At 41.2% G+C, this 17,306-nt stretch overlaps 1 protein-coding gene across 6 annotated transcripts in view; it reads left to right on the forward strand.

The window, feature by feature from the left end:
• The window catches only part of PTBP2 (polypyrimidine tract binding protein 2), a 117,254-nt gene that overhangs the window by 83,464 nt on the left and 16,484 nt on the right, over window positions 1–17,306 (forward strand). For all 6 annotated transcript variants that reach the window (XM_019501662.1, XM_019501661.1, XM_019501657.1 and 3 more), the window contains one exon: window positions 5,549–5,744. In XM_019501662.1, the coding sequence (XP_019357207.1) occupies window positions 5,549–5,744 (196 nt within the window). The remainder of the gene's footprint in view (window positions 1–5,548; window positions 5,745–17,306) is intronic.

Raw genomic sequence — 17,306 nt, forward strand, 5'->3', positions numbered from 1 at the left:
ATGGAACTTCTTGCTTATTTGGATAACCAAAGCAGCAAAAAATGCAATTCTCCACCAGTTGTTTTCCAGGAAACTGCCATTTCCTGTAGCATAAGCTTATGGCCATGTTCATCCATGTTTTCATCACTACCTCCAGGTGGAATAATAATGACTGATTGTATCTTCAACTGAATTTGAAGACAACACAGTCCCCAGAAGCAGAATGCCTATTTCTGGGGTAGGCAAAAAAGAACATGCAACAATGCTGGTCTGTAAACATCAAGGCTCTTCTAAAGTAAAGCAGATGGACCCTGCAGATGCCTAAATGATGACTGTTGAAGTACTCCTGTGAACAGAGTGTCTGAACTCAATAGTAGAGAAACAGGACTACTAATACTGTGTACTAGCATTAAAGCTAGTATTAGTAATATGTCTCTTAAAGATGGTAGATATAGTTTATTTGGACATACTGGGAGCGTAGATGTCCTTTTTGCTGGATGATTGGCTAATTCAAGGATATTGTCATATTATCATCTTTAAAAAGTAATATTTGCCAGGCCTTTGGTGCAGAAAACTTTATCTCCACCCTAACTTCCAGTTTATACCTTCAAAACAATTGGTATACATCAGAGCTTTGTTTGACACAGTTCAGCTCTGCCTTCCTGACCTGGTGTAGAATAAAAACATCATAAATCTAGTAGAGACATTTTATCATAGCTGGTCACTTGAATGTTAGGTCTGGTACTCTGCATTCAGAGCACCTCTGATGTATAGGTCTGGGTATCCTTGATGAATCCTCACTTTATAGTAGAAGTAATTCCATTTTCCACAGGAATTTTCCTTTTGAATTTGTGTACCAATTTCAGGACAATTTTTTTGATGATGGTAATACATAGACGACCTCCCAGGACTGGATTTTCAAATTCAGGATATATATCGAAAAGTACAACATGCAGGAAGGAAACACCCCTGTAATCTATGTAACCTCATCAAGAAAAATTGTGCCCAAAGTTTGGAGAGAGAGTCTTTATGCAGACATTTTCAATTGATCTTTCCTTTATACGGGCATGATGGCTTATCTGCCTCAGAGGAAAGCTCTGGATTGCCACTCCCCTGTCAAGAAGCCCAGCAAATGCAGAAGATGACTTTGTCCTGGATGTGTTGTGTTCTTAGAGAATATGATCTGCAAGTTTGTCTCTGGGAAGGCTTATTCTGCTTGTGATACTGGCATTGTCTTTATATGCTCTGTACTTGTCTACTAGTACCTCTGATATCAAAGTTACTGACCATCCTCAGAGGAGATAAGTTTTTGATGGAGCCTTATGTTGCCCAGAGGAGATGTAGTTCTTATGTCTGCAGGTGGCCTTTTAAATTGAAAGTCTGTTGAAGGGCATCTTGATCCTGGGTTAAAACAGAGCTCCCTTTCTGACATTGACTCCTAGCAAGAGAGAGAGCTTCTGAGGTCTTGAGAACATATATCAACATATATTCTTTTTTAGATGGATCATACTAGAAGGACTTACAATTTTAAATTAAAAATGTAGATGGAAGCTCACAGATCCCTCTAAATGCCCTCTGGAAAAGTGCCTGCGTAGGGTTGCCTTTCTAGATTATAGACCAGTTGCCTTTCTGTTAATTTGCTGACTACTTACGACTATTATAAGCTGGTTGAACATGAGTCAGTATTTGCACTGTAATCCTTAGTTTCATATGTGGCTTGACAAATTTGAAAACATCCCATATTTGGTCACTTGTTACTGTTCTTTGGACTAAACTAATGATAGCTCCTTTTGATCACTTTATATTTGTGAGTTCAGCTTTTTAATGTGGGATATAGCTTCCTTGATGGTAGTGACATCAGCTTGCAATATGAGTAAGATTTTGGCTGTGAAGACAGGATCCACCTTACTCCAGATTTTATAGCAAGAACATTTTTTTCTGAAGCTGGTGATTAAATTCTCCCACGTTAAACCATTCATCCCTTAGCACTTTTTTGTGTTTGCATACTTGTTTAAATGAGATCTTTCTCCTCAAGCCCAACATTAGAAAGTAGTTGATAGTTGACTTTGAGATGAAAATTCTAGTTGCTTCAAGTACCATATACCATCAGTAAAATGCCTACCAGACTTATGCTCTCTATCGTTATGACTTGTTCAGCTCACAGTTCTTTCCTTTTTCAGTATGTACTGTGCAAGGCAGGACAGGTTCTGAAGTCAGCCTGAGTCTGTTTCAGTTTGTGTGCAAAACAACTACATGGCACAAACAACTGTATTCAACATTGTAATTTATAATCAATTTCAAGAACAAGAATTCCTCTTGGATTAATTAGTTCTGTTGAGCCAAAGCCAAATATCTTCTCTCACTTCTCTTAAGACCTGTCTGCCTGTCCATCTGACCATCCTCAACCCACAAACTGGATTTTCCAAATATCACCCAAAACCAGAAAAATCTAGTTCCCCTCCACCCCCCAACCACAGCCTCCCTGCCCAGCCCACTACAGAAGTGAAGCCTCCCACCCATCCAAATAATGTCTACAAACTGCCACTCACATCCAGATACAAGAAACCTACATCTACTCCCCTCCCCATTAGTGTGTTCTGTAGGCCACTTAGCTGGCCAGTATTTGAAAGTTGTTTTGGTCATTTGTCTCTTTTACGTTTAAAATATGTTGTAGTATTACTTCTTTTGGGTCATTCTCTTGTGAAAACTTTTTGAAGAAAATACCTTCTGAAAAGAAGGGACAAATATCCAAAATACGATGTAAATAAAATCATTCTAAATCTTCACATTCCATAAATGGGTTAATAGTTTATATGGTTCACTTTTTTATACCTGGATAATTTGGAAAACATTTTTTTTCTCCCTGTACAATAAAAGAATTGATTAAAGGATTCCAAGATCTGAGATAAGGATAGTTTGTGTATAATTAGTCAGGGTAGCTTAAGCCCTCTGTAACCTACTATAGTTCCTCAAGGACTGAACGATTTGAAGTATATGGAAATCTGCCATGTCTTGTTCCTGTGGTAGAAAACAAGAGAACTCTGAATTTAAGCCATAGAACAAAACAGAACATTTTCAGTAAGCAATTTTTTCTTCTTAATGTCCACTCTGCTTTCATGAAATACCAAAATTCTATGTTGGAGTTGTTGGGTTGTTTCTTTTTTTTAAAGCAAAAACTTACTTAATTTAAAATGTCAACATACATTCCTTCAAGTAGTTGAAAAATAATATTTCCATGAATTTCATCAAAATTAAGTGCAATAAAAATTTAATGTTTTCAAAGACACAAGCAACTGTTAGTTATCCTGAATCATCTGACAGTTTTTGATGCACTATCTGTATATGTGACATTCACATTTGTAAGTAAAGGTACTTTATTTTTTAATAAAACGTCAAGCATATTCAATATTGTTAATATAAGCAGAAATGACATTTCTGATATTCTGTTCCCTTACCCCCACAAAATAACACTTTAAACTCGGAGTGTACCAGTACATCAGTTTCATATCGGATCAGTACCAATATGAGGAAAATTAAGAGTGTTGGCAGTCAGCTTTTTTTTGTCTGATGTGGCCAATAATGTGGTTGATAAATACTGCATGCATGCATGCAGCCAGGAGCACAGCTCGGCAATGTGAAGAGCAGCTGGCTCTGGCTGGTAAGTGTGGGGGAAGCGGCGAAGGTAGGGGCGTGGCGGGGGCAGATCGAGGCCCCTGCGGTAAGGGAGGGAATGGAAGTAGGGCAGGGGCAGTCACTACCCAGCTCTAGGGCTGGGCATGGGACAGAACTGCGGCTCATCCTGCCGGGGGGGAGGGGCGTTTCCCATCCTTCACACATCCCGGGAAGACACAGGGTGTATGCTGCTGGATATGTGCGTGGGGTGGGGCAGGCTGCTACTGTGGGCTAGGGCTGGGGCTGTGCCAGGTTCTTTCGGGTGGGGGCTGAGCCAGGCTGTTTCGGGTGGCAGCCCTGGGAGGGGGGTGGGGCTAGGGGACAGCTGCAGACACCCCAGAATTTGCTGTAGGCCCCCCCAACTCCTCCTCCCAGCGCCACCACTGCCTGCCCTAAGAGCAGCCCAGCCCCTGCCGGGAAGAACCCAGTGCAGCCTTGGCCCCAGCCTGCAGTAGCAGCCTGCCCCATCCCACACATAGCCAGGGGTGCATGCAGCGATGGGAGCCTCCCCTTCCCCTGTGCTCCCCAGATGAGCTGTGGCTCCATCCTGTGCCCCACTGCACCCCTCCCCAGCTGGGCAGCCCCTGCCCCTGCCCCAGCCCCTCTCCCTCCCCCTCCTTCACTGCGGCAGCCTCGATCTGCAGCCCCTCATGCTCCTTCCCCCCCGCCCAACAGACTTGCCAGCACGATGCCGCTCTCCAACCTGCGGGGCTTCATATCAGTTTGGTGTCAGCTGATATGGCTTCTTAAATATCGGCTATCGGTATCGGCCCCAGAAATTTCTATTGGTGCATCCCTACTTTAAACAATTAAAGATCTCCACATATGATTGTTCATTTAGCTGTTGAAGCTCTATATTTGAGCATCTTGTTACTGCAAAGAACGGCAAAATAACATTTTGTAGTGTCAGGGCCATAGACGGATTTGTTTTTAAATTGGCATAATCTTAGTTTATGTGACATCTTACAAACCTCCAAAAATTCCTGATTATCCAAGGTTCTTAACAGCTTCTAATTTTTTTTAGGAGCCCTGTGATTTTTAAGTTTAACTAGTGTTCATTCAAAAGTACCTAGACTATTAATTGTGGAAAATACACAAATTCACAAGAAATGGTCACTAAAATGAACGTACCAACTATTTTTCTTTTAACCATCTATGTGGGTCATCTTTCAAGGTTGAACAAAAGTCATGGTAGTAAAATAACGTCCTTTTGCTGATTGCTTTTAAAAGGTTGTGGTACAGCTACTCCTCGCTTAACATCATAGTTACGTTCTTGAAAAATATGACTTTAAGTGAAACAGTGTTAACAAGCTGATCCAATTGCATCATAGTAGTTACCTACTAGCAGGCAGCAACCAAACAATGTTATAACCGAATATTGCGCAACTTTAAATTAATTTGTTCTCTAATAGATCGGTGACATAATAAAACAACATTAACCAGGACGACATTAAGTGAGGAGTACCTGTATTTTAGGAATATATTTTGCTTATTATTTTAATGTCTTCTGTTTGCATGTGTCACTTATTTTAATGTCTTTCTAAAAGTATACTGCATTGCGATTTTAACTTTTAACATCGTTTTTTGTGTTCAAGCTGAAATAATACCAAGTAATCTTTAATGAATCTGACAAGCTAGCTCTCAAGTATCACTACATTAATATGTCTGTTGGTGGCAGTCTGTAGGGATTTGGGTATATAAACTTTTTCTGAGTAATTGAAATTTAAATATAAAGCTTCCTGCAATTACTTTTGCATTTTCCTCTCCCTCTTCTTTTTGGTTTTAAACTAACAAGTGGACACGTGTATGCTAATTTTTACCAAATTTCAAAATTTGTGCGACTATATTAAAAATATATATCATAATTTTTTTCTCTTTTTCTCTCTCTCTCTTTCAGGCATTAGATGGCCAAAATATTTATAATGCCTGCTGTACTCTACGGATTGATTTTTCCAAACTGGTGAATTTAAATGTAAAGTACAACAATGATAAAAGTAGGGACTATACTCGACCCGATCTTCCATCTGGTGATGGGCAGCCAGCGTTGGACCCAGCTATTGCTGCAGCATTTGCCAAAGAGACCTCACTTTTAGGTATGATTTTTAATCTTCAGCCCCCCCACCCTTGATCCCAGTTCACCTAATGCAAACAGTTAAAAGTACTTGATAACTACAATGATTAATATTATGGTAGAGCCTGATATCCTCCATTAGAGTTTTTCACTGTTGTTCACAAAAACAGGTTCTGTCCCTCATCACTTACTCTTTCAATAGATGTGACAGATAGTAATGGGACAGATGTTGGGTAGATGTAAAATACCCAACAGTTGTCTGTTTACATTTTTAATTTCCTGTAATCATCCAGTTAGGAGGCTTGCATGAGTTTATGGGAACAGAATTGGAGTCCTTATCTCTATTGTTATCTGGTCATAAAAATACTTCCTGGTTTTCATAGTTTTCAATGTCAGATTTTCTTCAGAGATTATTCGTTTGAGATCAGAGGTATAATTTCTGTAAAGATGCAGTGAAAAAATACATCTTTAAACTTGTGTGTTTCTGTAAGGATCATTTTGTTTTTTCCCTTGTATACATTGGAACTCTTAACATCTAGTGCTCTGGTATGTGAGCTTAGGAGCTGACAAGGTATTAGAAACCATCAGAAGAAGCAACTGAGATGCCCGGAGCAGTGTACAGATATTGTTACACTGTCATAACCTCTTACAATCCTGGGTTACTGACAGAGACAACACAGTACAGCGTACTTATGATTTGAGAGAGAATTATTGAATATTCTATCTTTACGTTCTTTTTAAATTTATCAACACTGAACTTCACTGACTGCATTACATTTTTTATAGTTGTGTTGTTTTGAAGGATGTCTTGAGTGTTGTATGTTTTTGGCTTGTTTTGATCAACAGAGTTCAGATTTGGTCTAGATAATTTCACAGAACCCAGTGAATCGTGGTGCATTCCTTATTTTGCCTCCTTGTTGCCTGCTTTCTTTATAACGGGGGTTGGCAGTATATGGTCATGTGGGCCAGATCCATCCCATCCCATCCCATCCCATGGGGCCATTGGGTCTGGCTCATGGGTGTGGGGCGTTGGCAATATTTAGTGGCAGGGGCTTCTCTCATGCTGTGGTGAGGAGATGCGGCGGCAGCTAGGTCTGACCTGAGCTCTGTCATCCTGACTTTTAATTGAAAAGGTTGCTGACCAGTGCTCTAGAAAGAGCACATGAAGAAAGTGTTGCCATTCGTGAAAAGTGCTTTATCAGTTAGTGAATAGGTTGTTTGCCTGTTTGGGTTTTTTTGTGATGTTTCCCTTGGAGTGGTTAGTTATAGGCATGGTCTGGTAACTGATCGCAGCTGTAAGTGGAAGCTGTTTTTTATCTTTTGTCAGAAGGTGTATTTACATGGCACATGATACAGAGACACTGAGCTAGCTTTCACCTGGAAGCCAGTGGTAATGGGGATCGTGGACAGAGTGGCTGATGGGTAATTAAGGTGGAGAGCAAGCAACCATGTGAGTGTCAGCTTGTCTCCACATGATGGAATTTTACTTTTTTCAAGTTCCTTTTCAAATAAAAACTTAAGTAATTGCATATTTAAAAAAAAAAACCCTATATGAAAAAAACCTTGTTAATATCATAAAATCACATTTTCAGAAGTTGAGACATCAACTTTTAAGGGTTGTTCTTGATGCACATAAAGTGGCTTAATTAAAGAATGCATTGTAATACACTTCTTCATGACTAGGGATATACTCAATTTTACAATTTCACAATTTTCACAGAAACCACCAAAAAAGGGTGGCTTCCACAATCACTGCAAAAACGCACTCCCCACAATTTTGCACGGAATCAACAGGAAAAAAAAAAAATACTAGAAATAAAATGTTGGCTCTCCAGTCAGTGGGAGCCAGCCAACAGCCACTGGGCCAGGCCTCTCAACTTGCAGAGTGGTGGAAGGGGGAAGCCACCAGCCTGAAGAGGAACAGTCAAGTTGGTTGCAACAATCAATGGTGAGGAGTGGGGCTACGTAAAGGGCAGCCGTCTCCGCCAGTCAGAGGCAAGGGGTGGGGAGGCCTCTGGTGGCCCTTAGCCAAGCAGGGGGGAGAAGGGGAATTACTATGAAAATGGTGCCAGGCACTATAAGCATCCTGCAATTCTTCTTTCACTTCCATATGCTTTAAGTATATCCCTGTTCGTGACACAATCACACATTACTTTTTCCATTGGACCTCTGCCTCCTTTAGAGCGCAGGATGGACCTACTCTAGTGTTAAATCAAGGTTATGCAGTAAAAGAAAGCTGTTCTTGTAGAATTCCTGTTTCATTTGTTATTGAAGTTGGGTATGTAGTGGATGAGGCACAGGAATGCAGGAAGGAAAAGAATTTGTCTGGCTAAGGCAATTGAATGCTGTCCGATTCCCATCGGCATTTCAGAGTTCCAATGTGATGCAGTTTGTAGTATTTAAATACTTAACTTGAGACTTGTTGTCCAATTTATAGAAGTCCTGATCATTTACAGTGCCATTGAAGTCGGTAGGCGTTGTGCTTGGCCTGTACATAGTGCTAGAAAATGCTGGGTTCCCTGAAAAATTAAATTCTTACGTCTAAAATTGGCATCCAAATTTGTGTATACTTTAATTTCCAATATGTAAAATTGAATTTATAAAACCTCTCAGTTGAAAGCGAATGGGGAAAATAAGTCAGATTGTGAAGAACATGAATGAGGTAGTGGTAAGTACCTTAAAGAAGTCCTTCAGGAAATTAATAGTTTTGTTGTAAGACCAAGATTTGCAATGTGCTCACACATGGAGCAAAAGAGGAAAAAATATTGCAAGTATTTATTAATGTATGTCTCATTCATTCCATGCATTGAACGAAGAAGGGATCCTGTGGAAAAATAGTAGGTGCTAAACTGCTAAAGGCTGTGTCATCATTTGACTTTCAGCTGCATATAAGTTAATGTAGTATGAACCACCTACATTCTCGCGTTTCCTAACTTTGGAGAATTTTAGTGGGTAAAGTAATGTTAAAGGCTGAAAAGTGTGTGGGGGGGGTTACGTATGTAATTGTTTTGAGTGTCAGTTTTGTTGTCCATTCACCTGGCATAAATAGAAACCCACAGTGAGGAAAATTTGATGATACCAGTGCATTTCTTTTGGTATGTACTAATTGTGGGTATTAGAATCATGGTAGATTTGGCAAAAGCACCTAAGTGCCGTTGGATCCTAAAGCACATGGAAAGTCACTGAAGTTAGGCTCCTCAGTCACCTAAGTGCTTTTGACATTCTTTTCTACAGTGATTAAACTGTAGAACTCTTATGAATTATTACTTTTAGAACAACAGCTATCTTGCCTTAGCATTAGCTCGGCCTTATGTTCAGCAGAGCAGTGTGTGAAGATTTAGAGAAGGCGGCAGTTTGCCAGTTGAACTCTATATTAACATGGACTGTTTTTAGCTTTTTGTATTACATAAAGCACTTGTTGCAAGTGCTTGAAAACTCTGCTTGGATTACAACTGGAAAGCTTTCCCAAAGTTGAAATGGCCCAACACCATCGATTTATGTAGCATTCCTCCTCCTATTTTTATTTTTTTAAGGAGGGTGTGGGAGCTTACTGCATTAGGATACTAAGATATACTTTTACATATGAAATGAATGTTAACTAGCCCATTGTCAATCTGAATCTGTGGGCAGACCTCTTCAGGGCATGGCGTTCCAGAGCAGAAAATTGAATTGGCATGATGTTGGTCATTTTCATAGAGGTTATTCAGAATTCTCAGACCAGCAATGAAGTGATGAATCATGTCATATCTGTTTCTGGGTGATGAATTTTAGTCTTTAAATGTCTGACAGTTTTCAGACCTTGCTAATTGACCATAACTTCTGCTAAGAGAGAAATCGTGTTACACAGGATAAAGATTGCTATTTAATGATAAAACAATTTTAAACAAGTCCCATCTTTTTTCCAATCTGCTTGAATAGGGAAAAGGTTACCAAGCATGAGTGATCTGTATATTTACCTTACCATCCAAATCCAAGAAAATGGGGGTAGGAAAGATAATCTATTCCAGGGTGGCAAACTCATCTGGCCCAAGGCCAGATAAGGGGTACAGAGCTGGCTTGTAGGCCTGCCCCTCATAGCATGCTGTGCACAGGGCTGGTCCAGGTATGCATGCTGCATATGGTGCATATGCCAAACTGATCCTGTGCACTGGATCCAGCATGCAGAGCTGGTCTGTAGCCTGATTTGGACCAGCCCTGGATCTATGACCAAGGTTCCCTTTAAGGTGCGCACATGCGTGGCGACGCACAACTAAAAGTGCATCAGGGCTGGGGAGTTGAGCACTTCCCCGGAGCCCGCACCAGCTGCTCACCCCAGCCTCCATCCTTGCCTTGCCTCACCTCAGGGAGGAGCCGCTGCCTGTCCTGAGTGAGGCTTCGTCAGCTCCAGGACACTGCTCCACTCCCCAGCATAGCCTCCAGGGGCATGTCCCACATGGCCTCTGCCAGCTCTGGGGTAGTGCTTCACTCCCCGGCCCTGATGTGGGGGAGCAGAGCGCTTCCCCGGAGCTGGCGGAGCCTGCGGCAGGCTCCGGCTCCAGCCTCTGGCTCCCAGCTCTAGCCTCCGGTCCGGCCCCCAGCCCTCAGCCACCTTCGATAAGTGTCTCACACCGGACCAAGGCAGCGCTCCTTAGAGGGAACATTGTCTATAAGGAACCTGTCCCAGACCTGGCCCCATGTATTGTTGTGGAGCTCGCACTATATATGCTCTGCACACAGGCATGCAGGCCCAGGGGCAGTGCATGCTGTATGCACTGGACTGGTCTGTGACCCACAGGCAGCATTGTAGACCAGGTGATAGACTTCTGTGGGCAGTGTCTTTGAGACCCCTGATTGACTCTATTCCCCTCCCTCAAGGTATCATCAGCAATACATAAACCATTCCTGGCAGATCTTTATCTTAAAAATCCACTCTTAAAAAACCTTAATGAGGAAAAGCCCACAAACTCTAGATAATATCCATCCCACTGCTGAAATATTTCTACAGTGAAAAAGTTTTACCACTAATTTTAACTTAAATCTCCTTAGCGATCAAAGCTTATTAATTCACACCCTATCCTGAATGGATGCAAAGAGTAGTTTATAACTTTTTTTTTCTCAGTAACCTTTTATATATTTGAAGATTTGTTATATGTTCCCTCAAGATTAAACAAGTCTTTTAAGATTCTTTCAGTCATTTCTTCTAAGTCATTTTCTAAGCTGTTCAACATTTCTGTTGCTCTCCTGTGGACTCTCAAAGTGGTTCTGTCTTTCTTGAAATGCAGTCCCCAAAACTGAGGATCATAAAATACATTTTTTCATGAATTGTGATTTGACATAACATCTTATTTCACCTAGAATGTTATCATATTTACTAGAATAGAAGATGACCCCCCAATAACTGGAATCTATATATGGAATCTTTAAAATTGTATTATAATTGTCTATTATAGAGTCTAATTATTGCGGGTTTGCCTTGAATTTGTTCCTCTCCCACTGCTACAAGAGGGAAAATAAATCTAGGGTGTCAGGTAGTCTCTTTGCTCTCTGCTTCTCCCCAGCATTTTCCCCTGGGAGGATCTTCTCCCTGTCTTTACTGTCAGACCCTGCTCTCTTGAGTACAGATAAGCAAGGAGCAAATTTGAAAAGAAATTAACCTTGCAATTAAACGTGGCTGTAGCAGTCTGCAAATAGTACCCATACACTTAGTTCATCCAGAATTGATGCATGCTATCTTTTTTCAAATTGCTGCAAGTTTTAGCACAGGTACTCCATAAACATGCTTTTGAGCAGAACTTTGGCACCTCCTTATGTGTAGTACAAAGTGAAAGGCCTGTGATTTACCATATAGTTCATTGGGCTCACCCGTGCCAGAGCCAACAGCATTTCAAGCCATGGTGACCCCATATCTTAGCACTGCTCAGTCTGTGTGTGTACTTGGGATATACCTTTCCCTCCCCACAAACAATCCATGTCCTAATTAGCTTCCACTCAGTGACTGAAACCAGGTGCTCTTGTCACAAGTCCTGGGATGCTCCAAAAATTTATATACAAATGAGGTTCTCAGCAACCTGGTCCAGCTTTCACCTCATGGAGGCTGGGGCCACACTAGTCATATATGCTAGGCCAACAGAGGGATTCTGGATGAACTGTTTAGGGACCCTGTTTCATGATTGTTATGGTTGGTGAAGAAACAAATAGCTGAAAGTTGGAAAGAAAGGCATAGCTTAGTTTTGGGAGCAAAGAAGAAGTAAAAATGTATGCAATGTAGTGACTCACCATGACTTAAAGTCACCACTGAGGAGGAATGCACACAACAGGCATTACTATATATCTTATTCATATAGGCTGCACTAACTTATCCTTGTGGTACATTCCCAGTAACATCTTGGCCTTTTTGGCATCAAGGGGAAAGTGTCACAGCTGGCTGTAGCCCTCCTGGTGCCAGCCTGGTACTGCAGTACATTCAGGCCCTGGTGCCAGTTCCCTGCGGAGGAGACACCCACCTGTTGTTTTTTTTTAATTTCATATTGTTTGGGGGTTTTTAAGAGCCAAACAAAAAAGGGTTACCATCACCATGTTTTCCCCATACGGACATATATTTTATAGTCATGCTCAGTGTTGGCTGCATTTAATCATAGTTGGTCTTCATTGCTAAGCACATTCTGCTTTTGGCAGCAGTGTAATGATAGACACTGTATTTAATGAGGTTTCCCTCATTAAATAATAAGACTTTCCCGTGGCATTTGGGGTGGGGGGAGTCACCTTGTCTTGTAGTTAATATGGTAATTTAGTACAGCAGAGCTTTGCCAGGGTTCAGTTGCTGAGTATGTCACTAGTTTGGTATGTAGGGGAGCCTAGTATGTCTTTTTTCCTTTTGTGCCTCTGTTTCCCCATGTGTTAATTTTGAATAATGGAGGAGTCGCAGATAAAAAGCTTAAAAGTTGCATAGGCTTTTTGTTGATGTTCATGTGTGTAGTTGCCAAATTAAAAAAAAATTATTTGCAGAACATGGAAGAAAAATTGTCCCCACTGTGGGAGCTTAGCATATGAATAGACATGCAAGATGAGTGCCTCAAAAGGAGCTGGCAGGATAGAGGAGACAACATGTAGTAAAATAGCCGTGAGCCATACTTGATGGGCAAGTATAATTTGCTAATGACTAGTATTTTTTTTGTGCAAATATTAAAAATGAGGGTATAGTGAGATGGGGAGGGTGACAAAAAAAATGACAAGATGGGTGTGTCAGTATGATGCTAGTGCTCTTCCCTTTGCTTTTTGCCCCTTTTGTAATTAATTTTTCCTTTCCCATTTCTTTATCATTTTTTTATTTCCACAGTGCTTGTACGGGTAGAGACCTCTGGTTCTTTTGTTTCTATCAAATTGAATTATAATCAAGAAATTACTTGTGTTGGGTATGGGGGACATTTATCATGTGCCCTATTTGTGAATTATGAAGTGAGGGAAGACAGCAAGTTCGCTGGCTAAGTTTGTGGACGACAACAAGTTATCTGTGGGGCAGTGTGGTCGCGCCAGAAGATAGGTTGCAGATACAGGCAGACCTGGACAGGGTAAAGAATTGGGCAGACGGGAACCAGATGAAGTTTAATACTTCCAAGTGTAAGGTGCTCCATCTGGGGGCAAAACAACCCTCAACATACATACAGGCTCGGTGGTGACAGCTTTACTTGAACCAGGGCCGAAAGGGACCTAGGGATAATGATTGACCATAGCGTGAATGTGAGCTGTCAGTGTGATGTGGTGACCAGCAGGGCATATAATATGCTGACATGCATCAACTGATGCATCTCGTGTAAAACTAAGTGATGCTCCCACTGTACTCAGTAGTAAAACACTGGAACAGGTTGCCAAGATAGGTAGTAGAATCTCCATCCTTGGAGGTTTTCAAGACCCAACTTGACAAAGCTCTGGCTGGGATGATCCAGCTAGGGATGGTCCTGCTTTGAGCAGGGGGTTGGTCTAGATGACCTCCTGAGGTTCCTTCCAACCCTCATTTTCTGTGATTCTATGATCTGGATCACATCAGTAATACTGAGTGCTGCTTGCAGCTGTATACAGTTGATCCTGCATTCTTCACAGGGTTAAGTTTCTAACCCCCATGAAAACAAATGAGTCTTTGTGACCAAAAAATGGTTTGTTTGTGTCTTCTACAAACACCTGCATGGGACTGCAGAGGTGTACCAGCTGTTTGCTAAGGTTTTAATTTCAGAGGGTACCACCTTTGCTGTCATCTGCCTGGAACTATGACTGGACTTCAGCAGATTGGAGAAGCAGGCAGTATCTTTTGAAGTAAAAGCTCCAACAAGTAGCTGAGTTGCTGCTTCTTAATTTTGCAACCCGCTGTGACCTAAGCAGGTTGTGAACAAACCCCATACCAAAAATGTGTGTTCTACTGCATATTTCTGGTTGGTGCCTTATTTTTCCACCATTCTTTTCCACATTTAATGTATACAAAGCTGCTTTTTCATTTTGTAGGGGATTCCCCCCCCCCATTTTATTAAGGGAATTTTAAGTTCCATCACAATGGAATACTTTTTATGAATGTTTTATATTGTATAGGAACACATATAGTATAACACAGTTTAAATTGTCACTCAGAGGAGGATTTGTAAAGTCCTATCCATGACTGACTCCTTACTGGTAGTTTGCCATTTTCAGCCTTTCATGAGCTTTATTTTACAAACCACACCAAGACATAGTAAAAAATAAATTTGGACCTTTCCAATGAGGAAAAGATGCATATTCCACATGCAAATTGTATGGACTGGCTTGCTATGCAAGAATTACATGATTATGCAAATAAATGCTTATGTATACATTTTACAAAAAAAAATTCAAACTGCTCACTATGTAAGAGTTGCATAATTATGATGGAGTAAACAGTGAAAAAAATGTTTTGCATGTTTACATGCACTCTGTCAGAATGGAAGACAGTTCTGCAAAATGGAATGGTTGATCAACTATGTCAGTGGTACTTGTAGTGTATCCCAAGTGCAGGCTAGGGCCCATGGAGCCAAACCATTTAGTCGATGGGTCTTCCTACAGTTCTGAAAATTTCATATTGGGGGAGCAGCAGCAGTTTATTCCTACTTGCTGTGGCTCTAGGAGTCCATGGCAGCTATGGCCAGCAGGGCCGAAGAGCCCCACATTCTGCAGCAGGCCATGCCCAACTTCTAGTAGCCCCAGGGACTGGATAAATAGGTTCCATGGACCATAAGTTGGACACCCCTGTTTTTAAGCCAGTTAAGTGTGAAGCACAAATTTCATTTTGAGTTTTGTTATGTGAGTGTACACTTCTAAATGACTAACTCCACTAACATGACTAATTACCCAGCATTATCTTGCATGCAAGTCAATGGGATTCTGCTAGTCATTAAGTGCACTGACTAATGAAACCATAGAAACAAGGTATCTCAGTGACTGACTAACCAGATTTCACTATCCAGTTAAAAAATGATAATGACGTGCAGTGCCCAAATATCTTTTGGGAAAAAGATATGGCTAACTGCTCTGTATTTCTGTAATCCAAAAAAATTAAAATGTATTATCTGTAAACCTCGGAAGCTTAGTATTGCTAGTGGCAAAATTCATCTATAATATTGACTGTGTTGGTGAGTTTGTTTGTTGTTTTTTGAAAGAATCTAAATAGCTTAAGGCAGATATTCAAATTGTAGATACTGTTGACAGAATATTAATGAATGGCTAAAATCTGTATTACAAGTCAATTTTGTTTTGATTAAAAAAAAAAAATTTCACTAGTTAAATCAGAATAACTGACTAAATATCTACAGGACAGGGATCACACTTTCTATCAATATGCTATTTATCTAAACCTTCTAAGAGGCCAGGACTGTTTGTGCTATGTAATAAATTAGAACTTTCACATGCAAAAAGATAATTCTAGCCCAGGCAAACAGTCGTTCATTCATACGTTACACCATAAAGGAACTAGATGATCAGAAATTCTTGAGTTTGTAAAGTAGACAGCTTTTCATCTTTTGAAAGGTAGAATATTCACTAATGGACAGAATTGATTAATTTCAGATTAATTTTCAAAAGCTATAGTTGATTCTTTGGACTAGCATGCTTTTTTTACAAGATGTGCAAAAATGTATAGAGGATTTTTCCTTATGCAAAGAAAGAGTACTGGTTGTGGTAGTAAATGAACTATACAAAATATTAGAGTACTATATATCTTACAGTAAAATTATGTTAAACTGGAGATAAGAGTTAATATATTTTGAATAATTTAAAGGTTAGAATTATTAAACAGGTATTTGTTATTATTCCCAAGCCAGTACTGCAAACCCAGAAAATTTAGTTAAGATTTGTAAAGGAATACAAACATAGAAACACTACAAAGGCACCCAAGTGTGATTCTGCCATGCAGCTTTAGAAGGCTTGGCAGAATCTGATTTTTTTTATTTTTTTCAAATTTTGACAGCTAAAATCAATTTTTTAGCGTTTATTTTGATTTTTAGCTAGAAATTTTCAGGATTGTGCAAAATTAGTGATGTTTTCCGATTTTTATCAACGCATACATGCACGCATGTGCAGCGGCTGCTGCAGAAGCTGGGAACCATGCCGGTAAGGCTATACCAGGAGTGGGGGTTAGAAGGGTAGGGCTGGTTGTGCCTGTAAACCTAGTGCTGCCAACCCATCACTCTGCCCAGGTCCCAGCTTGGGTAGGGGCCAAAGTCCTGCAGAGCCAGGCCTGGCCCCCACAGGAGTTTGACCCTTGCTCAGCTTTGTGGTAGTTTGGCCCCTGCCTTGAAATGGTTATGCAGGGGCCAAACTCCTTTGGAGCCTGGCCTGGCCCCTGTGTAATCGGGGCAGGGGCTAAACTCCCACAGAGGCTGGGCCAAGCTTTGCTAGAGTTTGGCCCCTGCTCTAGCTGAGACCTGGGCAGAGCAAGCAGGTGGCAGCACCAGGCTCCCCACTGCTACCATCCCTGCCCCTCTAGCGCCCTCTCATAGCATTGCCTTACTGGCATGGCCCCCAGCTCCTGCAGCGGCTGCCGTGTGTGTGTGTGTGTGCATGTAGTGCCCCCAACCCCAGTTTTTCTTACCTCCATCCTGTTTTTTAGTTTTTTGTTTTTTTTTTTATATCTCCTTTATGTAAATGTAATCTCCAAGGCAGAGATGGAACTGGGACTAGCTTCCCGGATCAAGGACAACAAGTCCTTTTTTAAATACTTAGGGGGCAAAAAGAAAGTTCCGGGTAATGTAAAGCCCCTGCAGGACACGCTAGGAAATTTGGACGTCACACCAGACAACAAAGCCAAAATATTTAACAATTTCTTTGCCTCCATTTTCCTAAGCAGGGACCGGAACAGTCACCCCCCCTCTGGGCCCCCGTAGATCCCAGGGGAGGCGCACCTAGGCCAAGAGTTAGGGAGGAACTAGTTAGGGAACTTCTGGAAGGACTGGATGTATTCGAATCAGCTGGTCCGGACGATCTCCACCCCCGAGTACTGAGGGAATTGGCTGAGGTCATTGCGGGACCCCTGGCAGGGCTTTACCAGCACTTGTGGTGCTCTGGTGTGGTGCCAGAGGACTGGAAGAGGGCCAATGTGGTTCCTATCTTC

Source organism: Gavialis gangeticus, unplaced genomic scaffold, assembly GCF_001723915.1.
Source record: "Gavialis gangeticus isolate Ggan-Ray unplaced genomic scaffold, GavGan_comp1, whole genome shotgun sequence".
NCBI classification, from domain to species: domain Eukaryota; kingdom Metazoa; phylum Chordata; order Crocodylia; family Gavialidae; genus Gavialis; species Gavialis gangeticus.